This window comes from Ranitomeya variabilis, chromosome 4 (assembly GCF_051348905.1).
Source record: "Ranitomeya variabilis isolate aRanVar5 chromosome 4, aRanVar5.hap1, whole genome shotgun sequence".
Lineage (NCBI taxonomy): Eukaryota > Metazoa > Chordata > Amphibia > Anura > Dendrobatidae > Ranitomeya > Ranitomeya variabilis.
Window position 1 is genome coordinate 317,578,684 of NC_135235.1, and position 26,893 is coordinate 317,605,576.

At 43.1% G+C, this 26,893-nt stretch overlaps 2 protein-coding genes across 2 annotated transcripts; both read right to left on the reverse strand.

The window, feature by feature from the left end:
• Positions 1-991: 991 nt before the first annotated feature.
• On the reverse strand, positions 992-1,909 carry LOC143767862 (olfactory receptor 5A2-like). The gene has a single exon (XM_077256385.1). It carries the CDS (start codon positions 1,907-1,909, stop codon positions 992-994), a length of 918 nt encoding a protein of 305 aa, XP_077112500.1.
• A 2,983-nt stretch (positions 1,910-4,892) lies between these two features.
• LOC143767863 (olfactory receptor OR9H1-like) lies at positions 4,893-16,794 on the reverse strand. Its single transcript, XM_077256386.1, has 2 exons — positions 16,753-16,794; positions 4,893-5,837 (listed from the first exon to the last, which is right to left on the reverse strand). The coding sequence occupies exons 1-2, from the start codon at positions 16,792-16,794 to the stop codon at positions 4,893-4,895; spliced, it is 987 nt and encodes a 328-aa protein (XP_077112501.1).
• Positions 16,795-26,893: the final 10,099 nt, after the last annotated feature.

Sequence of the window (26,893 nt, forward strand, 5' to 3'; positions counted from 1 at the left end):
TGAGTGGCAAAATTAATGCTGTCATTCAAGACTACAACTTGTCCTGCAGAAACAAACCAAAGTTACGGCTCTGGAAAAAAGGAAAAGAAACAGCAAAAGTTCAAAAATGGAAAATTACTCAGAAAGTAGTTAAACTACCAAAATGAAAAAAAAATCTTACAAAAAGTAGAATAAAAAATAGTTATCTAAATGTTTGTTGGCCATAAATGATGTACAATGTATTTCAAATAGTAACAAACAGACAATGGCCATGGTGAAACAAGAAATCTATTATGTGGGCATGAGAAAGATCTATAACTTAAGAAAGTGGTAAAAATAGCAAGGAACACACATTTACATATCAAACAGCATCTGTGTTCTCCTCCTGGATTATTGCCGGACCCAGATGCATGGTTCATCACAAGCCTATATCAGGGGGTAGAATAGATGTACACCAAAACACTCATCAGGGTCCGGCACTGTAGTGAGATTGAGCTAGGGTCTTCGCCCTGCAGTAGGGTGAGTCTGCCACCATACAAACTCCGCTGTGTCCTATAAGTCATGTTAGCGTTGCGTCAAAACGAGTAAAGCAGCTTGTGCCAGTGAGGGTGACAGCCTAAGAGAGGCAAGCTTTAAACTTTTTATCTCTTCTAATCATGTGGCCATCTGCTGATGTCATGTCTTCTCTAACATTAGCTTCTGTTATATTGATATAATACAAATTTTCATACCATGTCACATCACCTGGTGGAGATGGGGGAAAAGGCCTTTTTTTGCAGTAAAAGAAGACACCGGCACTATAAATGGCACGTGGCAGCTGGGGGATTCCCCTATAGGAATTACCTAGAAGTTGACCACTTCCTATGGCTGAATAAAATGTTTAAAAATGTAAACAGAAAACGATGACTCAAGGAGGTCTCTTTACTCATGGTTGGGGGGTATAAGGATCACATGCAACATATGAACTTCTTATGTCTTAAGCCTTGACTTATGTCTTTCTTCCTTTCCATTTTTAAATACTAGTAATTGCTTTTTTTAAAGCTCTCTTCACTTCTTTATTTCTCAAACAATATATAACTGGATTCAGCAATGGAGGCAGCACGCTGTTGACAATAGATGACACTCGGACGGCTGTAAAAGATTCTCCAGACTTTGGGCCATTGTAACTGAAAATACCTGTTATGTAAAAAACTGTGATGACCATGAGGTGGGAGGAACATGTGGAGAAGACCTTCTGTCTTCCCTCTGATGAGTGGATTTTCAATATGGTGGAAATTATGTGGACATAGGAGTTCATTACAACTAAAAATGTGGTTACTCCAATCACCACTGTGTCTACTCGTATGAATATCTGACTACTGTATATGTCACTACAAGCAGCTTCCAACATTGGAAGAACATCACAGAGAAAATTGTTGATATGACGAGGTCCACAAAATGTTAGGTTCAAAGTCTTAAAGGTGTGAAGCATGGAGTTTATCAAACCAAGAAGGCCACATCCTGCCACGATGTAAGAACAGGACCTTTGGTTCATAATTAGGATATAGTGGAGGGGGTTACATATGGCTACATATCGGTCATAAGCCATTGCGGCCAGAAGAAGACATTCAGTTCCTCCAACACAGATAAAGAAATAAAGCTGGATAAAGCATCCACTAAAGGATATTCTCCTATTTCCGGTTACAGCATTTATGAGCATAGCTGGGAGGGTGACCGTAGAGTAACACACATCTACGATGGACAAGCAACATAAGAAAAAATACATTGGAGTTTGGAGTTGGCTGTCTACCTGGATAACACTAAACACAGACAAGTTAACTATAAGAACCATGATGTAAGCCATTGAAATTAAAAATGAACAGGTCATTGGTCCCTTGGAGAACCCCAGTAAAATAAAGTCATCCATAGATGTATTGTTTTCAGATGCCATTAAAAAGTCTATGGAAACAAGATCACAGTGTTAATCTGATAGACCAGTGTTTCTCAACTCCAGTCCTCAAGACCCCACAACAGGTCATGTTTTCAGGATTTCCTTAGTATTGCATAGGCGATGGAATTAATGCTTGAGCAAGTGATTAAATTATCACATGTGCAATACTAAGAAAATCCTGAAAACGTGACCTGTTGTTGGGTCTTGAGGACTGGAGTTGAGAAACACTGTGATAGACCATTAAGGTGAACAGTCTACATCTTGGTGATTGTTTCTAGATATCACAATATTACGGTGCAGGGATGTCAACTATAATAACTTATGTCACTGGCAAGGAAGAGGGACTCACTACTAAGTGAATGCACCATGCTTAAAAAACACTACTTCCCAGCAAAAATCTTTAAAAATGAAGAAAAATCAGGAAGGACTCAGTCGTGAGGGCATCATGCTTAAAAATACATTAGTTCCCACCAACAGTCTTTATAAATGAACAACGATCAAATATGTTAAAGATAAATCCCACCCAAAGTCACCTCTTTCAATCTCATATTTATATGTAGAGACTGAAGGAGAAACAGGAGCAGTAAGTCCCAGGTGTTGCCAAGAAGTCACTGCTTGGATGTGCACTAAACGAGTCTTTATTAGAAGAACACGTTTCAGAATCTGGTTGACTCCTTCTTCAGATTCATTATAACAGAAGACACACCCTTCATCCTTAAATAAGGAAGTGGAGGTGACATATACAATGTACCTCAACACAATGACTGCATAAAACCCATAAATAAAAAGTAATAATAAAAAAATGGGTATTGGATAAAAGAACTTGAATTAATTAAGATAAGAATAATAGAATACCTGACTCTGTTATTCTAACATGTGTTTTCAATTATTTCATTTAACCCCTCTGGAACCAGTGTCACCAATTTAAAAATCCAATAGGATTCTCGATTAATTAATCTTTGGAACCGATTTCAAATATAATCTGATACCTGTTCTAATATTGTAAGCCATAGATTTGTAACGTCTTTTTTTTATGTTCTAATAAAAATGTTTGGATAAACTGTGGGTCAGAATTCCTTTTTTTTTATATTGTATTTATGCATATTAATTTGTCACCTTATGGATTGCATGGTTCTTCCCACGTATTGTAAGTTACGATTGAATTCACATTTAAAGCAGCTAAAAAAAAAAACAGCAAATGTTATAATATAAAAAAATAAACACTACTCACCTCTTCTGTCTCTGTCAGGCATATATATATATTTTGAGAAAATAACATAAATAAGGTGCAGTTAAATGGCCATTAGTGAGAGCACACCAATGACAATGCACAAGTTGCTGGTCTCTATAATGTATTAGTAAGAGTGTGATAAAGATACCCAATAATAATGACTACATAGCTTTCCAAAATACATCCGTGGTACTCGAAGATCAGCATAATTTCTGTGTAATTAGCAATCATTCCTTTAATTGCCTGCTTCTGCTCTTTTCTTTACCACCTCCTGTCATTTTACAGTATACTGTATAATATATGCCATATATGCCCCATTAATCTCCCATGTGCAAGACTGACTAGTTATCTTAGGCAGCACTTTCACTTTAAAGTGCTAGGGTCCTGAGCACAAACACCACCAAGGACAACATCTGCAAGAAGTTCATGCTTGTGTGGGTTTTCTCCCACACTCCAAAGACATACTGATAGGGAATTTAGATTGGGAATACCAATGGGAACAATGATGATGTCTGTAAAGCGCTGTTGAATATGCTAATAAATTCTACCCTCACATAGTGTCTGTCGTAAGGTTCATTGCCTTATAACCTTGCCACCCAACATTCTTCAATCAGCAGCTTCTTGCTACAGGAGACATTTGTCATATGGTAAAAACCGTGTGATAAATAACATTCCTAGACCACAGCACTAATGACCGCCACCAACAGCATTTAGCAACTCAGGTACAGAGTGTTGGTGGTAGAAAAGAATGAAAACAATAGTGCTCTAGTTGCCCGAGCCTTTATCTCGGCCCTGTATTAAAGATGGTTATCTGTCCTACTTCCAATCATTAGACTGGTGAGGATGGAAATGACCCAAGTAGAGCTGTAGCTGGATATTTACGGATCATTACTCGTTTTCAATGACACAATTCTGTAAATTATATGAAATGTGATCAGATCAAGTACAATTTATAATTTGTAATATGAGAAATAGGTTATGGTATAATATCTGAATCCTTAGGAAGCATCTTGATGAGGCTCTAATGGGAATTGTGTTTCATAAGACTCAAAGCACTTAGTGAGCCGTATATTAATATCAAGGAGCAGTCTGGGGACATAAGATTAAAGAGATCTGCAGGGATATTCAAGACTTATACTTAAATTACCGTAATTGTGTTTGTTTTATCTGACAAAATTTCATAAATTTATGCTTTAAATAATATTTAATTTGACAAATCCATCTGAAAAAATGTGAAAAAGATTTGAAGTGTTATCATTGGCAGAAAGTACAGATGAGATGTTCTCGTGTCCCTGAACCACTTTCACGGCTTTCTATACAGGACAAACCCAGCAGCTTGTCAGCCAGTCACTGCTAAAGGACAGGGAAGTCAAGGAAAGTAACAGACTACAGCTTCCCAAAAGACCTTTATTATCCTGTCCTATCTTGACCTCCAGCAGTAAAATAGAGCTATCATGAAATCATCTGCGAAAGATAATGAGATGACCTGCTTAATCTGTCCCAGTCTGCACAGCAAAGCTGACAAGTAAGCTCCAACTGCACCCAACAGCCTATTGTGTGTTCTAGTGGCCATCGCGAAAACAGCATTATTTAAACATTTGTTTTATTTGTATAGCAACAAAAATAAATACAATTCATTATATTAGAAAAAATAGTAACAAATAGTAATAAAAAATACTAGCCAGGTGGTAGCTTAAGAGAAATGTGTTTCGCCCTAGGTTGTCCAATAATAGCTGTGTTCCATTTATTGTTTCAAGAAAAAATTGATTTTTCTAATATTTTTGTTATTTTTTGTTTCATTGCTCTCTTCACGTCATTATTTCTCAAGCAATATATGATGGGATTCACCAATGGAGGAAGGACACTATACACAATAGATGAGGCTTGAACAACATAAAATGAATCTGCAGACTTAGGACCATTGTAGCTAAAAACACCCGTTATGTAGAAAACTGTGACAACAATGAGGTGGGAGGAACATGTAGAAAATACCTTCTGCCTCCCCTTGGAAGAGTGAATTTTCAGTATGGTGGAAATTATGTGGATGTAGGAGTTCATCACAACTAGAAATGTTGAGGCACCTAGCAAGGCAGTGTCTATATGCAGTAACATTTGAATGGTCTTGGTATCACTACAGGCAGCTTCCAACATTGGAAGGACATCACAGAAGAAATTGTTAATGTGGCGTTTATCACAAAACCTTAGTTTCAAAGTCATCAAGGTGTGAGACATAGCGTTCAAGCACCCAATGAGGCAACACCCAGCCACAACATAAAAGCAGAACAGCCGATTCATAATAATGGAGTAACGTAAAGGGTTGCATATGGCCACATATCGGTCATAGGCCATGACAGTGAGAAGAAGACTCTCCGTCCCTCCAGCATAAACAAAGAAATAGAGCTGTAAAAAACATTTATGAAATGATATTCCTCTGTTCCCTGTCATAGCATTCACCAGCATAGCGGGGAGAGTTACCGTAGAGTAACAAACATCTAAGATGGATAGACATCTCAAGAAAAAGTACATGGGAGTTTGGAGTTGGCTGGATACTTGGATAATACTAAACACAGAGAGATTCCCTAGAAGAACCAAGATGTAGGTCAGGCCAAGTAAAAGTGAACAGGAAGCTTTGCCCATGGAAAATCCTAGCAGGATGAAGTCATCCATGTAAGTCTTGTTTACAGACGTAATTGAAACCTATGGAAACAGCATAAAAAATCATAATATTAGAGTCAGAACTTAAAACTCATAGCGCTGAATGTAAAGACCCCACTGTGTAATTTTGCATTGTCTTCCAATTCATGGCAAAGTTGCATCCACTTTTTTAATAATACAACTCAAAGTGAAATATTAAAAAGGGAAGAAATTTGAGGAACTGATTTGATATTAACCCCTTTATCCCCGAAGGTGTTTTGCACATTAATGACGGGTCAATATTTACAATTCTGACCACTGTCCCTTTAAGAGGTGATAACTCTGGAACTCTTCAACGGATCCTGGTGACATATTGTACTTCATGATAGTGGTAAAATTTCTTCGTATGGCTTACGTTTATTTGTAAAAAAAAAAATGGAAATTTGTCGAAAATATTGAAAATGTTGCAATTTTCCAAGTTTGAATTTTAATGCCCTTAAATCACAGAGATATGTCACACAAAATAGTTAATAAGTAACATTTCCCACATGTCTACTTTACATCAGCACAATTTTGGAGCCAAATTTTTTTTTGCTAGGAAGTTAGGGTTAAAAGTTGACTAGCGATTTTCATTTTTCCAACAAAATTTACAAAACCATTTTTTTTAGGGACCGCATCACATTTGAAGTAACTTTGAGGGGTTTATATGATAGAAGATACCCAAAAGTGACACCATTCTAAAAACTGCACCCCACAAGGTGCTCAAAACCACATTCATGAAATGTATTAATCCTTCAGGTGCTTCAAAAGAATTTTTGGAACGTGGAAAAAAATGAACATCTAACTTTTTTTCACAAAAAATGTACTTCAGATCCAAATTTGTTTATTTTGACAACAGGAAACAGGAAAAAATGGACCCCAAAATTTGTTGTGTAATTTCTACTGAGCATGCCTATACCCCATATGAAGGAGAAAACCACTGTTTGGGCGCACGGCAGAACTCGTAACAGAAGGAGCGCCATTTGACTTTTTGAATGCAAAATTTGCTGGAATAATTGGCAGACACCATGTCGCGTTTGGAGAGCCACTGATGTGCCTAAACAGTGGAAACTCCCCACAAATGACACCATTCTGGAAATTAGACCCCCTCAGGGAACTGATCTAGATATGTATTGAGCATATTGAACCCTGACATGCTTCACAAAAGTTTAAAATGTTGAGCTGTTTTAAAAAAAAAATCAAATTTTTCCCACAAATATGTTGTTTTTAGCCCAAAATATTGCATTTTCATAAGGGTAACAGGAGAAATTACACCATACAATATGTTTTGCTAATTCTCCTTAGTACACTGATACCCAATATCAGAGAGAAAACTACTGTTTGGATGCACAGCAGGGCTCGGAAGGGAAGGAGCATCATTTTACTTATTGAATGTAAAATTTCCTGGAATTATTAGGGGACATCATGTCCCATTTGGAGAACCACTGATGTGCCTAAACAGTGGAAACCCCACGAATGACTCAATTTTGAAAACTAGACCCTTTAAAGAATATTTAGATGTGTGGTTAGCACCTTGAACCCCCAGGTACTCCACAGAAGATTATAACGTTGCGCCATGAAAATAATAAGAACACATTTTCCCCACAAAAATGTTATTTTAGCCCCAAAGTTTGTATTTTCATAAGGGTAACAGGAAAAATTGCACCATACAATTTGAAGTGCAATTTCTTCTGAGTATGCTGATAACCAATATGAGGGAGAGAACTACCGTTTGGGCGCACAGCATGGTTCAGAAGGGAAGCTGTTATGATCCTAGTGGCAAGGATCGCAGGTCGGACTAGCTAAGTAACTGAACAGACTACTAGCTCTGGGGAAGTGGTAACTAGATTGACCGCAACCTGATCCTATCCGCAAACAACTATAGGCAGCCGTGGAACGTTACCTAAAAATCCTAGACGTCTCTTCACGGCCTGAGAAACTGACTATTCCTGGAGGGAAAGAAAGTCCTCTCTTGCCTCAGTGGAATGACCCCAAAGATATAGAATAGCCCCCCACAAATATTAACGGTGAGTTAAGGGGAAAGCACAAACGCAGAGATGAAATCAGATTTAGCTAATGAGGCCCGCTAATACTAGATAGCAGAAAATAGGAAGGGAACTGTGCGGTCAATAAAAAAACCCTATTCAAAATATCCACGCAGAGATTGCTCGAGCCCCCGCACCAACTAACGGTGCGGGGGAAGCAACTCCGTACCCCAGAGCTTACCAGCAAAAAGAAATCACATATTAGCAAGCTGGACTAGACTCATCATACACAGAAATCATATTGCAGGCAGATGAGCAAAAAATATTCAAACAGAACTTAGCTTATCCTGAAGAGGCAGAAAACGAGATAATCAGGAGTAATCAGAATAGCACTGAATACATTGACAGCCGGCAACAAGTGGAAGTGAAGCAGAGCTAAATAGGAGCCTCCCTGGTGAATAACGAGGCAGCTGATCCAGCCAGACCCGCAGGATAATAAACCAAACCACCAGGGGGAGCCAAAAAACCAAAGTCACACAATACCATCTGTGACCACAAGAGGGAGCCTGAAAACGGAGTTCACAACAGTACCCCCCCCTTGAGGAGGGGTCACCGAACCCTCATCAAAACCCCCAGGGTGATCAGGGTGAGCCACATGGAAGGCACGAACCAAATCGGCCGCATGAACATCAGAGGCGACAACCCAGGAATTATCCTCCTGACCATAGCCCTTCCACTTAACCAAATACTGAAGCCTCCGTCTAGAAATACGAGAATCCAAGATCTTCTCCACCACGTATTCCAATTCTCCCTCAACCAGCACAGGGGCAGGAGGCTCAACCGAAGGAACCACAGGCACCACATACCTCCGCAACAACGACCGATGGAACACATTATGAATAGCAAACGATGCCGGGAGGTCCAAACGAAATGACACAGGGTTAAGGACTTCCAAAATCTTATAAGGACCGATAAACCGAGGCTTAAACTTAGGAGAGGAGACCTTCATAGGAACAAAGCGATAAGACAACCACACCAAATCCCCAACGCGAAGTCGGGGACCCACACAGCGACGGCGGTTGGCAAAGTGCTGAGCCTTCTCTTGTGACAGCTTCAAATTGTCCACCACATGATTCCAAATCTTATGCAACCTATCCACCACAACATCCACTCCAGGACAGTCAGAAGGCTCCACCTGACCCGAGGAAAAACGAGGATGAAACCCTGAATTACAAAAAAAAGGCGAAACCAAAGTAGCAGAACTAGCCCGATTATTAAGGGCAAACTCGGCCAATGGCAAAAAAGTCACCCAGTCGTCCTGATCAGCAGAAACAAAACATCTTAAATAGGTTTCCAAAGTCTGATTAGTGCGCTCGGTTTGGCCATTCGTCTGAGGATGGAAGGCCGACGAAAAAGACAAATTAATGCCCATCTTAGCACAAAAGGTCCGCCAAAATCTAGACACAAACTGGGATCCTCTGTCGGAAACAATATTTTCAGGGATCCCGTGCAAATGAACCACATTTTGAAAAAACAGAGGAACCAACTCGGAGGAGGAAGGCAACTTAGGCAAGGGCACCAAATGGACCATTTTAGAAAAACGATCACACACCACCCAAATGACCGACATTCTCTGAGAGACAGGGAGATCTGAAATAAAATCCATGGAAATGTGCGTCCAAGGCCTCTTCGGGACAGGCAAAGGCAACAACAAGCCACTGGCATGAGAACAGCAAGGCTTAGCCCGAACACAAATTCCACAAGACTGCACAAAGGAACGCACATCCCGCGACAAGGAAGGCCACCAGAAGGACCTAGCCACCAAATCTCTGGTACCAAAAATCCCAGGATGGCCTGCCAACACCGAAGAATGAACCTCGGAAATAACTCTGCTGGTCCATCTATCCGGGACAAACAGTCTCTCCGGTGGACAACGGTCAGGTCTATCCGCCTGAAACTCCTGCAGCACTCGTCGCAAATCTGGGGAGATGGCAGACAAAATCACCCCTTCTCTGAGGATACCAGCTGGCTCTGAATCACCAGGAGAGTCAGGCACAAAACTCCTAGAAAGAGCATCAGCCTTCACATTCTTCGAACCAGGCAGGTATGAGACCACGAAATCAAAACGAGAGAAAAACAACGACCAACGAGCCTGTCTAGGATTCAGCTGCTTGGCCGACTCGAGATAAATCAAATTCTTGTGATCAGTCAAGACCACCACACGATGCTTAGCTCCCTCGAGCCAATGTCGCCACTCCTCAAATAACCACTTCATAGCCAACAACTCCCGATTACCAACATCATAATTCCGCTCGGCAGGCGAAAACTTTCTTGAAAAGAAAGCACATGGCTTCATCACAGAGTCATCAGAGCTTCTCTGCGACAAAACAGCCCCCGCTCCAATCTCAGAAGCATCAACCTCGACCTGGAAAGGAAGGGAGACGTCTGGCTGACATAAGACCGGAGCCGAAGAAAACCGGCGCTTCAGCTCCCGAAAGGCCTCCACAGCCGCAGGAGACCAATTAGTAACATCAGAACCCTTCTTGGTCAAATCCGTCAATGGCTTAACAACACCAGAAAAATTAGCGATGAAGCGACGGTAAAAATTAGCAAAACCCAAGAACTTCTGAAGACTCTTAACAGATGTAGGCTGAGTCCAGTCATGAATAGCCTGAACCTTGACTGGGTCCATCTCAATAGCAGAAGGAGAAAAAATGAAACCCAAAAAAAGAGACCTTCTGGACTCCAAAAAGACATTTTGAGCCCTTCACAAATAAAGCATTGGCACGCAGGACCTGAAACACCATCCTGACCTGCTTAACATGGGACTCCCAATCATCCGAAAAAACCAGAATATCATCCAGATACACAATCATAAATTTATCCAGATATTCGCGGAAGATGTCGTGCATAAAGGACTGAAAGACAGAAGGAGCGTTAGAAAGTCCAAAAGGCATCACCAAGTACTCAAAATGGCCTTCGGGCGTATTAAATGCAGTTTTCCATTCATCACCCTGCTTAATACGCACAAGGTTATACGCACCACGAAGATCTATCTTGGTGAACCAACTAGACCCCCTAATGCGAGCAAACAGCTCAGATAACAATGGCAAAGGAGACTGAAATTTGACCGTGATTTTGTTTAGAAGGCGATAATCAATACAGGGTCTCAAGGAACCATCCTTCTTAGCCACAAAAAAGAACCCCGCACCAAGAGGGGAGGAGGAGGGGCGAATAAGTCCTTTCTCCAAAGACTCCTTTATATAACTCCGCATAGCAGCATGCTCCGGCACTGACAAGTTGAAAAGTCGTCCCTTAGGAAACTTACTACCAGGAATCAAATTTATAGCACAATCACAATCCCTATGAGGAGGTAGAGAACTGAGTTTGGGCTCATCAAATACATCCTGGTAATCTGACAAAAACGCAGGGACCTCAGAAGGAGTGGATGAAGCAATTGACACCACAGGAGCGTCGCCATGAATTCCCTGACAACCCCAACTTGACACAGACATTGCTTTCCAATCCAGGACTGGATTATGAGTCTGCAACCATGGCAGGCCCAACACGACAACATCATGCAAATTATGCAATACAAGAAAGCGAATCACCTCCTGATGAACAGGAGTCATGCACATGGTCACTTGTGTCCAGTACTGAGGTTTATTCGTAGCCAATGGTGTAGCATCAATTCCCCTTAGTGGAATAGGGAATTTTAAAGGCTCCAAAACAAAACCACAGCGCCTGGCAAATGACAAATCCATCAGACTCAGGGCAGCACCTGAATCCACAAAAGCCATAACCGGGTAAGATGACAGGGAACAAATCAGGGTAACAGACAAAATAAACTTAGGCTGTAAAGTACCGATGGTGACAGATTTATCAATCTTTTTTGTGCGCTTAGAGCATGCTGAGATAACATGAGCTGAGTCACCACAGTAAAAGCACAACCCATTTTGCCGTCTATAATTTTGCCGTTCACTTCTGGTCAGAATTCTATCACATTGCATAGACTCAGGTGTCTGTTCAGAAGACACCGCCAAATGGTGCGCAGGTTTGCGCTCCCGCAAACGCCGATCAATCTGAATGGCCAGAGTCATTGACTCATTCAGACCTGCAGGCATAGGGAACCCCACCATGACATTCTTAATGGCTTCAGAAAGACCTTTTCTGAAATTTGCAGCCAGGGCACACTCATTCCATTGAGTAAGCACCGACCATTTCCGAAATTTCTGGCAGTACACCTCTGCATCATCTTGCCCCTGAGAGAGGGCCAACAACGCTTTTTCAGCCTGGTTCTCAAGATTAGGTTCCTCATAGAGCAATCCAAGGGCCAGAAAAAACGCATCCACACTGAGCAATGTAGGATCCCCTGGAGCCAATGCGAAAGCCCAATCTTGAGGATCGTCACGCAAGAAAGAAATAATAATCTTAACTTGCTGAACAGAATCCCCAGAGGAACGAGGTTTCAAAGAAAGAAACAACTTGCAATTGTTCTTAAAATTCAGGAACCTAGATCTATCTCCAGAAAACAACTCCGGAATAGGTATTCTAGGCTCTGACATAGGACTGTGCACAACAAAATCCTGAATACTTTGTACCCTTGCAGGAAGATGATCTACACTGGAGGCTAAACTCTGGATATCCATATCAGCAGCTGAACTCAGAGCCACACCAAGATTAAGAGGAGGAGAGAAGCCAGACACACAGCAGCTAGACACACGGCAGCAAAAAAAAAAAAATATCTCCAAGCTTCTTTTCTCCTGCTTCTGCCATGCAATTAACACTTTACCGGGCCGGCTGTACTGTTATGATCCTAGTGGCAAGGATCGCAGGTCGGACTAGCTAAGTAACTGAACAGACTACTAGCTCTGGGGAAGTGGTAACTAGATTGACCGCAACCTGATCCTATCCGCAAACAACTATATGCAGGCGTGGAACGTTACCTAAAAATCCTAGACGTCTCTTCACGGCCTGAGAAACTGACTATTCCTGGAGGGAAAGAAAGTCCTCTCTTGCCTCAGTGGAATGACCCCAAAGATATAGAATAGCCCCCCACAAATATTAACGGTGAGTTAAAGGGAAAGCACAAACGCAGAGATGAAATCAGATTTAGCAAATGAGGCCCGCTATTACTAGATAGCAGAAAATAGGAAGGGAACTGTGCGGTCAATAAAAAAACCCTATTCAAAATATCCACGCAGAGATTGCTCGAGCCCCCGCACCAACTAACGGTGCGGGGGAAGCAACTCCGTACCCCAGAGCTTACCAGCAAAAAGAAATCACATATTAGCAAGCTGGACTAGACTCATCATACACAGAAATCATATTGCAGGCAGATGAGCAAAAAATATTCAAACAGAACTTAGCTTATCCTGAAGAGGCAGAAAACGAGATAATCAGGAGTAATCAGAATAGCACTGAATACATTGACAGCCGGCAACATGTGGAAGTGAAGCAGAGCTAAATAGGAGCCTCCCTGGTGAATAACGAGGCAGCTGATCCAGCAGACCCACAGGATAATAAACCAAACCACCAGGGGGAGCCAAAAAACCAAAGTCACACAATACCATCTGTGACCACAAGAGGGAGCCTGAAAACGGAGTTCACAACAGGAAGCAGCATCATTTGACTTTTTGAATGTAAAATCATTAGCGGACGTCATATCCCATTTAGAGACCCCTCAATGAATGTATTTAGATGTGTGGTGAGCTCCTTAAACCCCTAGGTGCTTCACCAAAGTTTATAACGTTGAGTCCTGAAAATAAAATCGCATTTTCCTCACAAAAATGTTGCTTTAGCACCAAGTTTTTAATCTTTTAAGGGCTAATAGTAATTTTATTTTTACAACAAACTGATGTCCATTTTTACTGAGTGCGCCAATACCCTACATGTTATCAGGAAATATTTTTCAGGCACAGTGCAAAGCTCAGAAGACAAGGGGCGCCAAATTTTACTTTTATGGTTTGCAGGTTCTATGACCCACTGGGAGAGCCCATGAGGTGTCAAAACAGCAGAAACCCCCATAAGTGACTCCATTTTACAAACTACATCTCTCAATGAATTCATCTAGGGGTGCAGTGATCATATTGACATCATGGGTTTGTTTTTATACCATTGAGCAGTGAAGAAAATCAACTATATTTTTACCACCAAAATTTAGTTTTAGCCCCAGATTTTACATTTTCACACAAGAAGTGGGTAAAAATGGCACCATAATTAGTCCCACAATTCCTAATGAATGTAAAAATATCCCATATGTGTCTGTACAGTACTACTTAACCATGAGGACAAACTTGGGAGGAATGGAGCGCTATTTGCCTCCTGGATTGCAGATTTTCCTAGAACAGTTTGCGGACTCCATAAACAGAGCCCCCTGCTAGAAGAGAAGAATCCGCCCTCAAGTGACCCCATTTTGGAAATTATACCCCTTTGGGAATTTATCTACAGGTGTGGTAAAGATTTTGACTCCATGAGTATTTTCCAGAAACAAGCAGCAATGAATATTGCCCAGTGAAAATTGCAACCTGCCGTTGTAGTGACTAGTACACTGTAGTGACCAGTACATTGCAGTCACCAGTGCATTATGCCCAGCCTGTGCTTCTGGAGACATGCACCTGTAAATTAGGCGGGCTGTCATCGCTTTAGAAATGCCAAACATGTGGGCGCTATATGTGCTTTAGATACACTGCGGGGCTTAGAACAGAGGGCGGCCTTTGGGTTTGGGAGCAGAGAATTTGCTGAATTTCTTTTGGCAAGAGCCATTTTGCTTTTCCAGAGCCTTTGTACTACCAGTAACGTGGACGCCCCCTATATTTCCATTAATAGATGACAGACCTAAGTGAGGTCTTGCTTTTTTGTGGGTTGAGTTGAAGCTTTTATTGGGAACATTTTACAATAACGTTTGTGATCACATTTATCCGACTCTCTACACTGACCACTTACTTTGGGGTTTCCATCTAAATCTCTGAGTGACGTGATTCAAAAGAAACCCCGTAGGTATCAATTCACTATAATGAGGCAGCAGAGTTACTCTCGACTCTGTCTGGCCTCTGTTTAGTGGTGTCCTTCTTTTCAGAAGTGAACAAAACTGTGGACAACGGCACTTTTATGCAATCCTAAAAAGACAGACACCACCGGATCACAGGTCAGACGGCATCCCATCTGCCTCATTATAGGAAATCTTCCATTGAGGGTTCTGTCTGAATTACATATTTCAGAGATTTACACAGAAACCACTGTGTAAACGCTCAATGCAGAGCGCAGGATAAATGTGCACCAAGCCTTACTGTGGTCTTAGGGATGAAAAGAAAGAAAAAATCAACAGCAGGTAAGAATTGTTTTGATTTATTTTTACGCCATTCCTCATGCAGTATAAGTGACTAGGCGACTTTATTCTTCGGGTCGGTGTGATTACAGTGATGCCAGATTTATTTCGGGTTCTTATGTCTAGCTGCTGTCACACACTAAAAGACAATTTTTATTGCAAAAAATAGTTTTTGCATCACCATATTTTGAAAGCTATAATTTTTCCATATATTGGCTCACAGAGTCCTATGAGGGCTTGTCTTTTTCTTGGACAAGTTGACTTTTTTATTGGTATCATTTTCGGGGACATGACATTTTTTGATCGCTTTCTATTCTGATTTTTGTGAAGGCAGAATGAACAAAAAACAGCAATTCAGGATTTTTTTGGGGGGTGGGTTACGGCATACCGTGTGTGGAAAAATTGATAAGGCAGTTTTATTCTTCAGGTCAGTACGATTACAACGATACCTCATTTATATATTTTGTTATGTTTTGGTGCGTTTACACAATAAAAACTATTTTATAGAAAAAATTATTTTAGCATCGCTTTATTCTGAGAGCTATAACTTTTCTATCTTTCTGCTGATGGAGCTATATGGTGGCTTGTTTTTTGCGGGACAAGATGATGTTTTCCACGGTACCATGATTATTTATATCCGTCTTTTTTATTGCGTTTTATTCCACTTTTTGTTCGGCAGTATGATGATACAGCATTGTTTTTTTACTTTTTTTTATGGTGTTCACTAAAGTGGTTAACTAGTCGGACAGTCGTATGTCCCTTTACTTTTGTCCATATAGTTTATGCTATTAGGGGTATGTGGCATTTAGTCTCATATTTCATGTTTGCTGTTTGTAGTTGCTGCCTGATTACAAATTGTTAGTGTCAGAAAGAGGAAAGTACACACTCCCGGTGAAATTTCCTTGGTAAGAAAAAATATAAATTTTTGGGCCAAATACTTTGATCACTAAAATCTCTGCAACAGAGAGGTGAAATAAACAACATATGTCCCGTTCAAGATGAAAAATTTGGTGAAAGGTCTTCTTTAATAGTATGATACACATTTCTTTATGGAAAGCGGGGGTCAGCCACAGCTTTATTTAGAAAATTGAAAAAATTAGGAGCCTTGCAATACAATGGTATGTTTAACCCATTAATTAGAATGTTTGTACAATCCCTTTGCATGTGTCAGTCAACCGCTTATGTTCAATCAGATCGACCTTAACTACCGGGCAAGGCTTCCTTAAAGCTCTTAAAAAAAAAAACATAAGCATATGAGTACAAATATAGAGGGGTCAATTCATCAAGACTGGCATAGGGCACAATTGAGCTACGCCAATCATACTAAAACAAAAGGCATCAAATTCATTATGAGATACTCACCACTTAATGAATTCAGCACATCTAGTATGTGACATATTCCTCACCAAAAATGCTACTCCAGTTAAAGACTGGAGCAGCATTTCTAGCGTACAAAGTGCCGGCATTTCTTATTAGTTTGATGAGCAGGATTGGATAAGCCCCTGTCCCACCCCAGCTTAGCCCATTTCGGCAGAGTGGAGTCAAACTGGCAAAAAAACACTTATAGTGGCCACTTTTTTGCTCAACTTCCTTTAATGAAAACATTGTGACTTTTCAACACTTTTACTTCAGTCTTCTGTTGTAAAAGATTTGATTCATCAGCCCCCATGTCTATAAAAAACAAGTAGCAAGAGCACAATATTTAAGGGCTGGGTGGGACACTTACAATGTTCAATGGACAAGATACTAGATGGGTTGGGCAGGGAAGCCATGAGCTTATAACCTCCCCTCACATACTACCCAGCTCTGCCACAAGCCAATGAAGAAACAAAGGAAAAGTTGCAGATGCTCCTGCCTAACAATAACTTCCTCACAGAGTTAGAGGAACCTTCGTTATGCACTATGGTGCTGGTCAAGAACTCGTTAGAAAAGCCAGAGCCACAGCATTTAGTGGAAGGGTTTGTCCAGATGACCAATTAAGACAAGATTTTAGGCTTAAACTAAAGTAATATTTTATGCAGACATATGAAAGGGGATACAAACGTGGTACTATATTCCCCACACTCGTCCCGGTATGTCTTATTGTGAATATTGTATGTACGTGTTATTTACCTAGATGTCTTACTGTATCTTGGACGTGATGTTGTATTTAACTATTAATGCTGCAATGTACATATTTTCTATTGTGTATATTTAGTAAATATAATATTAGCCACTAGCTGGGGGTGTCATAGTATATGTAATATAGTTAGAAAACAGTTAAATATAGGAGGGGTCAGCTGCAGCTAAGAGAAGGAGAACTTCCTCAAAGTAGTTAGTCAGGCCAGGGTGCCCAAACCACCTGCATGGGCTTAAGTGCCCGGAATGACAGCAGTGACCTTGCAACATTGATTAAGGGAGAAGCCCAGCTATCCGCAGCACCAGGCCTGAACAGTAATAGGCAAGAACAGCAGCAGGAAAAGAAGCTTAAAACAGAAGCAGTGACAGGACGGAGACATAGGTGGCACCATAATGTGGCAACTTATTGAAAGGGCTGATGCCCTCAGATTCAGGGAGAAATAGCTGAGGGAGCGCTCAGATGCAATGAGTTTGGACCAGGAGGACGCTGTGTCCCAGCAAGGGACAGTACAGGTGGGCAGGTCGCTCGCCATATGGCAACTGACTTCAGAGGCTGAAACTCTCATGTCTGGGGTGAAACAGACTAGGGAATGAATGTCTAACCATAATAGAACTGAACAGGGAGGACGCTGAGGAACCATGTGAGATGGTCCAACCTGGGTACGTGCTGTGTGACAGAAAGAGAAGCGCAGGGAAAGAGAAAAAAATGTACAATGTGAAACCTGTTGTAAATGCTGTGAAGAATATGGATGTGAAAAGGAAATAGTAAAGTTGTTCATTTGAAAGTTGAAATGGACTGTGTCTCTATTTATGCAGAACCGTCTATAGGGAGCCTACAGCAGAGCAGAGAGGACTCTGACAGGCAGAAAGTGAAGCCACATGTATGCAGAGTAATGGACACTATTTTCATGTGATGGGAGGCCAGGGCACTAAAGCACCGGTGTCCTCAGCCATGACTATGGCCCTGGCCCTCTCTCACACTTGGCGTAGTTGGCAGGATGCCACTACCTTGCAATGCGGAGACACCATGCAGAAAGGAGATGCTGATCTCTTAAGTGTGACCAGGAAGAGTAAGGATGAAGATGTCGTGGATCTTGCTGAAAAATCAAATGTGACTGATGTATTGGACTTGTCTAGAACCCCATATTTGACTGACAGTGTTATTGTGGCTAAGATGGCGGCCAGGAAGATGGCAGCAGAAGGCGCCAATATGGAAAATAACAACCATGATGACACCCTTCATGGGCATGACAGCGCAGAGATGGCACGAAAATCTGTCCAGCAATGCCCCTTTGCCCCATCCATGAAGGGTGCACCGGAGGAAAAGAAGACCTCGCCTTCTGCCACAGATTGCTAGTAAATGGGTGGAGTTGCCAGAAGTGACCTCACCCTACAACAAGTGGGGCCCAGAAGATAATTTTGTGTGTAGCTGCGGCGGCCTAGGCCGCATTGAATGGAGATGGTGACAGACGGAGAAGGAAAAGACCCGTCCTGGGCGATTGAGAGGAGTCACAGACGAAGCCCGGACCGACCAGTTTTCTGTACCTGTGGAGGAGCGCTGCCGGCGGCTGCCCGAAACAGAACATCAGCGGGGCCGGAACCTCTTCTTGCAGAGCTTCAACGTCTTCTGGAGCAGGAACCTTGTCGCCAGGAACCGAAACCAAGTCATCGAGAGCTGGAGGCCGGAGGACCGGAAACAGCAACCACCTCGGAGTAGCCAATGCCAGAAGTGAAGGCCGAGCCAGAACTTCAGTCTCAGGAGCAGGAGTGTGCAGATGTGTCCGCGGAAGGATCCAATGTTCGCGGGATGGGCGCGGCCAAGCTGTAGGGGCTGGAAGCCGTAAGTGTACCTCGGTCCTTGACCCCAGTAGGCTGGTCCATGCCCCGATCACTCACCCCAGATGCCCAGCCTGTCACCTGGCCTCCCATCCCAGGTAGTGAGCCCCTGCATAGCAGCCCTTTGCCTCTCGGCCTGTCACATCATCATCTGGAGTTATATGCGGGCCTGGAGCAGGCGCAATCGGCCCCCTGTTTCCCAGTTAATAAACGTCTGGGTTTTGCCTCTCTCCTGTCATTGTAGCAACAGGAGGACACAACACCTGCGGCTGCAGGGCCGTCTACTGGAGCACGAGCATGGAGTCCAACGTGGGAAAAAGTGACATGGGAGATGTGTCACTGAGCTGAAGTGTACATTGGACAAAGTGATGTTGTACTTATTGCACTATAAAGTGTTGAAGTAAAAATTACGGGACTGTTCTGCGTCCCTGCGAGCAAAGGAGCCCTGAAGCACCAAAGTCGGGTGCAGTGTGGCCGATACGGGCCACGGTTGAGCAATATTTTCCCCCCATTGTACTGTTTATTTCCCCTTCTGCCATATGGCAGGACTTTGTCTCTGCTGAGTAACGGGCCCGTGGACTGTGGAGCAAACCATGTGCAACCGCGGCAACAGACTGTGCATGAGGAACAGGAGGCACACAAATGGTTAAAGAGCTCTGTGTGATGGAAATGGAGTACGTGTCTGTGGATGGGAAACAAAAATGGACTGTGTGTGGCTGTTGAGCGTGCAGCCCACATATGTTTTTAAGGGACGTACCCCACATAAAGGAAGGGGGGAATCCCCTTCCCAAGGACTGGGGACCTAAAAAGCGGGTCCGGACTGTTTATAATTTGGATGCCTTAACCAAACGACTGTTGACCTAATGGATAGGTCACATATTTGTATATATGTTTGGTCCTTGTATACTGGACCGGAATCTGTGTTACTCGAGGCGGCACCTGGAGTACTGTGAGCCAGGCCCCTCTTAGGAGGCAACCACAAGAGAAATGAAGTATAGCAACTCACAACATCAATAAAAATTATATGTTTATTCAAACACTAAAAAGAACAAAGTATGATCCAACAATATAGTAATACAATCATGCAGAGTTATTCGAAAATTAGGACAAGGTGCACCAAAAAGTACTCAGTATCGCATCATGGAGGGGAGGAGGATATGAGTTCTGACAAAAATAATGAGTCCCTGTAGTCATTCATTATATGTTATGGACTGGTAATTTAGGAGCGACATGCGACTAGCTCTGAGCAGGTGGTAACTATACAGACCGCAGTTCCTGATCTTAACACAACACTAGCAGTAGCCGTGGGATGTTCCTGTCACTCCCTGGACACCTCGTCACAGCCGGAGAACTAGCTACCCCTAAAGGTAGAAATAGGAAAGCTATCTTGCCTCAGCGAAAATCCCCAAAGGATAGGACAGCCCCCCACAAATAATGACTGTGAGAGGAGAAGGAAATGACATATGTAGTATGAAACAAGATTTAGCAAAGGAGGCCACTTCTAGCTAGATAGATAGTAAAGGAAAGAACACTGTGCGGTCAGTAATAAAAACTAGAAAAAGTCCACCGCAGAGATATGCAAAAATCTCCACACCTGACTAAAGGTGTGGAGGGCAAAATCTGCAGCCCAGAGCTTCCAGCTTAGCTGAATAGATCCATACTGATAAGCTGGACAAATGAGCAAAACATAGAATGTGCTGAACAATAAAGTCCACAACAAGTGGACTGCAAAAGGACAAGCAAGGACTTATCTTTGCTGAACTGGACAGAGTGTCAGGGAAATCCAAAAGAGCAGTGACTCCAAGCAGAAACAATTGGCAACTGGCATTGATTGAGGGATAAGGCCAGACTAAAATAGCCGAGCCAGAAAGACGATCAGTGGAAGCAGCTGCTGATGCTAAATCCAAGAAGCAGCTATACCACTCAAAACCACAGGAGGGAGCCCACGAGCAGAATTCACAAAAGTGCTACTTACAACCACCGGAGGGAGCCCAAGAGCGGAATTCACAACAGTACCCCCCCTTGAGGAGGGGTCACCGAACCCTCACCAGAGCCCCCAGGCCGATCAGGACGAGCCAAGTGAAAAGCACGAACCAAATCGTCAGCATGGACATCGGAGGCAACCACCCAAGAATTATCCTCCTGGCCATAACCCTTCCACTTGACAAGATACTGAAGCCTCCGCCTCGAAAAACGAGAATCCAAAATTTTCTCAACCACATATTCCAACTCCCCCTCAACCAACACCGGGGCAGGAGGATCAACAGAGGGAACAACGGGTACCACATATCTCCGCAACAAAGATCTATGGAAAACATTGTGGATGGCAAAAGAGGCTGGAAGGGCCAAACGAAAAGACACTGGATTGATAATCTCAGAAATCTTATAAGGACCAATAAACCGAGGCTTGAACTTAGGGGAAGAAACCTTCATAGGAACATGACGAGAAGATAACCAGACTAAATCCCCCACACGAAGCCGAGGACCAACACACCGACGGCGGTTAGCAAAACGCTGAGCCTTTTCCTGAGATAACGTCAAATTGTCCACCACATGAGTCCAAATCTGCTGCAACCTGTCCATCACAGAATCTACACCAGGACAATCAGAAGGCTCAACCTGCCCTGAAGAAAAACGAGGATGGAAACCAAAATTACAAAAAAAGGAGAAACCAAAGTAGCCGAACTGGCCCGATTATTAAGGGCAAACTCGGCCAACGGCAAGAAAGCCACCCAATCATCCTGATCAGCAGACACAAAGCATCTCAAATAGGTTTCCAAGGTTTGATTAGTTCGCTCAGTTTGGCCATTTGTCTGAGGATGGAACGCCGAAGAAAAAGACAAATTAATGCCCAACCTAGCACAAAAGGCCAGCCAAAACCTGGAAACAAACTGGTAACCTCTGTCAGACACAATATTTTCCGGAATGCCATGCAAACGAACCACATGCTGAAAAAACAATGGAACCAAATCAGAAGAGGAAGGCAATTTAGGCAAAGGTACCAAATGGACCATTTTAGAGAACCGGTCACAAACCACCCAAATAACAGACATCCTCTGGGACACAGGAAGATCCGAAATAAAATCCATGGAAATATGCGTCCAGGGCCTCTCAGGGACAGGCAAAGGCAAAAGCAACCCACTAGCGCGGGAACAGCAAGGCTTAGCCCGGGCACAAGTCCCACAGGACTGCACAAAAGAACGCACATCCCGCAACAAGGAAGTCCACCAAAAGGACCTAGCCACCAAATCTCTGGTACCAAAAATCCCAGGATGACCTGCCAACACCGAACAATGGGCCTCAGAAATTACCTTACTTGTCCATCTATCAGGAACAAACAGCTTCCCCACAGGACAGCGGTCAGGTTTATCAGCCTGAAATTCCTGAAGCACCTGCCGTAAATCAGGGGAGATGGCAGAAAGAATCACCCCTTCCCTAAGAATGCCAACCGGCTCAAGAACTCCAGGAGAATCAGGCAAAAAACTCCTAGAGAGGGCATCCGCTTTAACATTCTTAGATCCCGGAAGATATGAAACCACAAAATCGAAATGGGAGAAAAACAGGGACCATCGAGCCTGTCTAGGGTTCAGCCGCTTGGCCGACTCGAGGTAAATCAAATTCTTATGATCGGTCAAGACCACAACGCGGTGCTTGGCTCCCTCAAGCCAATGTCGCCACTCCTCAAATGCCCACTTCATAGCCAACAACTCCCGATTGCCGACATCATAATTGCGTTCCGCAGGCGAAAACTTTCGGGAAAAGAAGGCACATGGTTTCATCAAGGAACCATCAGAATTCCTCTGTGCAAAACGGCCCCTGCCCCAATCTCAGAAGCGTCAACCTCAACCTGAAAAGGAAGAGACACATCCGGCTGACGCAAGACAGGGGCAGAAGTAAATCGGCGCTTAAGCTCCTGAAAGGCCTCAACAGCCTCAGAGGACCAATTTGTCACATCAGCGCCTTTCTTCTTCAAATCGGTCAGGGGCTTAACCACACTAGAGAAGTTGGCAATGAAACGGTGATAAAAATTAGCAAAGCCCAAAAATTTCTGAAGGCTCTTCACAGATGTGGGTTGAATCCAGTCATGAATGGCTTGGACCTTAACAGGATCCATTTCTATAGACGAAGGAGAAAAAATAAACCCCAAAAAAGAGACCTTCTGAACTCCAAATAGGCACTTAGACCCCTTCACAAATAGAGCATTATCACGAAGGATCTGGAATACCATCCTGACCTGCTTCACATGAGACTCCCAATCATTGGAAAAAATCAAAATATCATCCAAATACACAATCAAGAATTTATCAAGATAATTGCGGAAAATGTCATGCATGAAGGACTGAAATGCAGAAGGAGCATTAGAAAGCCCGAAAGGCATCACCAGGTATTCAAAATGGCCTTCGGGCGTATTAAATGCAGTTTTCCATTCATCACCCTGTTTAACACGAACAAGATTATATGCCCCTCGAAGGTCAATCTTGGTAAACCAACTAGCCCCCTTAATCCGAGCAAACAAGTCAGAGAGCAAAGGTAAAGGGTATTGGAATTTGACCGTGATCTTATTAAGAAGGCGATAATCAATACAGGGTCTCAAGGAGCCATCCTTCTTGGCAACAAAAAAGAATCCCGCTCCCAATGGTGATGAAGACGGACGAATATGCCCCTTCTCCAAGGTCTCCTTAACATAGCTCCGCATAGCGGTATGTTCTGGCACAGACAGGTTGAAAAGTCAGCCCTTAGGGAACTTAGAGCCTGGAATCAAGTCAATAGCACAATCACAGTCCCTATGTGGAGGAAGGGAACTGGACTTGGGCTCATCGAATACATCCTGGAAATCTGACAAAAATTCAGGAACATCAGAAGAGGGGGAAGAGGAAATTGACATTAAAGGAACGTCACTATGTACCCCTTGACAACCCCAACTAGTCACAGACATCGATTTCCAATCCAACACTGGATTGTGTACTTGTAACCATGGAAAACCCAGTACAACAACATCATGTAAATTATGCAACACCAGAAAACGACAATCTTCCTGATGTGCTGGAGCCATGTACATAGTCAGCTGAGTCCAATACTGAGGTTTATTCTTGGCCAACGGTGTAGCATCAATACCCCTCAATGGAATAGGGCTCTGCAAAGGCTGCAAAGAAAAACCACAGCGCCTGGCGAATTCTAAGTCCATTAAGTTCAGGGCAGCGCCTGAATCCACAAATGCCATGACAGAGAAAGATGACAATGAGCAAATCAGGGTCACAGACAGGAGAAACTTAGGCTGTACAGTACTAATGGTAACAGATCTAGCTACCCTCTTAATACGCTTAGGGCAATCAGAGATAGTATGAGCTGAATCACCACAGTAAAAACACAGCCCATTCTGACGTCTGTATCCCCTCTGTTCTGCTCTAGTCAGAATCCTATCACATTGCATAGGCTCAGGACTCTGTTCAGAGGATGCTGCCATATGGTGCACCACTTTGCGCTCGCGCAGGCGCCGATCAATCTGAATGGCTAGAGACATAGATTCGCTCAGACCAACAGGCGTGGGGCAACCCACCATAACATCTTTAAGGGCTTCAGAAAGACCCTTTCTGAAAATTGCTGCCAGAGCATCCTCATTCCATTTAGTGAGCACAGACCATTTTCTAAATTTCTGGCAGTAAAATTCTGCCGCTTCCTGACCCTGGCACAGGGCCAACAAGGTTTTTTCCGCATGATCCACGGAGTTAGGTTCATCATACAATAATCCGAGCGATTGAAAAAATGCATCTACATTAAGCAATGCCGGATCCCCTGACTCAAGGGAGAATGCCCAGTCCCGAGGGTCACCACGCAGCAGAGAAATAACTATTTTAACTTGCTGAGTGGGGTCACCAGAGGAACGGGGTTTCCGAGCAAAAAACAATTTGCAGTTATTTTTAAAGTTCAAAAACTTAGATCTATCCCCGTAAAACAAATCTGGAATAGGAATTCTAGGCTCTAAGGCTGGAGTCTGAACAACATAATCTTGGATACTCTGAACTCTTGCAGCAAGCTGATCCACACGAGAAAACAAACCCTGAACATCCATGTCCGCGCCCAAATCCACCCAGAGATTAAGAGGAAGGAAAAAGACAAAACAGACTAAAGAAAAAAAAAATGGCTCCGAACTCTTTTTCTTTTCCTTCTTTTGAGATGCATTCAACTCATTTTTGGCCAGGTGCACTGTTATGGACTGGTAATTTAGGAGCGACATGCAACTAGCTCTGAGCAGGTGGTAACTATACAGACCGCAGTTCCTGATCTTAACACAACACTAGCAGTAGCCGTGGGATGTTCCTGTCACTCCCTGGACACCTCGTCACAGCCGGAGAACTAGCTACCCCTAAAGGTAGAAATAGGAAAGCTATCTTGCCTCAGCGAAAATCCCCAAAGGATAGGACAGCCCCCCACAAATAATGACTGTGAGAGGAGAAGGAAATGACATACGTAGTATGAAACAAGATTTAGCAAAGGAGGCCACTTCTAGCTAGATAGATAGTAAAGGAAAGAACACTGTGCGGTCTGTAATAAAAACTAGAAAAAGTCCACCGCAGAGAAATGCAAAAATCTCCACACCTGACTAAAGGTGTGGAGGGCAAAATCTGCTGCCCAGAGCTTTCAGCTTAGCTGAATAGATCCATTCTGATAAGCTGGACAAATGAGCAAAACATAGAATGTGCTGAACAATCAAGTCCACAACAAGTGGACTGCAAAAGGACAAGCAAGGACTTATCTTTGCTGAACTGGACAGAGTGTCAGGGAAATCCAAAAGAGCAGTGACTCCAAACAGGAACAATTGGCAACTGGCTGTCATGGTTCCCAATGGCAAGGGAACGTAAGAAACATATAAGTAACGAACGAGCTCTCGGGTGATGGAAACTCGAGTTGACCGTGAGCTAAATCTACCACACAACTAACAGTAGCCAGGGAGCATACCTACGGCTTCCTATATGCCACGCGCCAGCCGGAGGACTAACTACGCCTGGTAGAGGAAGAAACAGACCTGGCTTACCTCTAGGGAAATACCCCAAAAGATGATAGCAGCCCCCCACATGTAATAACGGTGAATTAAGAGGAAAAGACATACACAGTATGAAAGTAGATTTAGCAAAGAGAGGTCCACTTACTAGATAGCAGAAGGATACAAAAGAGGACTTCACGGTCAACTGAAAACCCTTTCAAAAACCATCCTGAAATTACTTTAAGACTCCTGTGTCAACTCATGACACAGGAGTGGCAATTTCAGCCCGCAAGAGCTTCCAGCTACAGAGAATTACAAAAACTGCAAACTGGACAAAAGGTACAAAACAAAAGGACAAAGTCCACTTAGCTGATCAGCAGACTAGTAGCAGGAACATGCAACCGAAGGCTCTGGTTACAATGATGACCGGCAAGGAAAAGACTGGAGAGCAAGGCTAAATAGGAAACTCCCAAACACTGATGGAAGCAGGTGAACAGAAGAAGCAAAGTGCAAACAAGTCACCAGTACCACCAGCAACCACCAGGGGAGCCCAAAAAGCGGATACACAACAGTACCCTCCCCTTAAGGAGGGGGCACCGAACCCTCACAAGAACCACCAGGGCGATCTGGATGAGCCCTATGAAAGGCACGAACCAAATCCGAGGCATGAACATCAGAGGCAGTTACCCAAGAATTATCTTCCTGACCATAGCCTTTCCATTTAACCAGATATTGAAGTCTCCGTCTGGAAATACGGGAGTCCAAGATCTTCTCTACGACGTACTCCAATTCACCCTCCACCAGCACAGGAGCAGGAGGTTCAGTAGAAGGA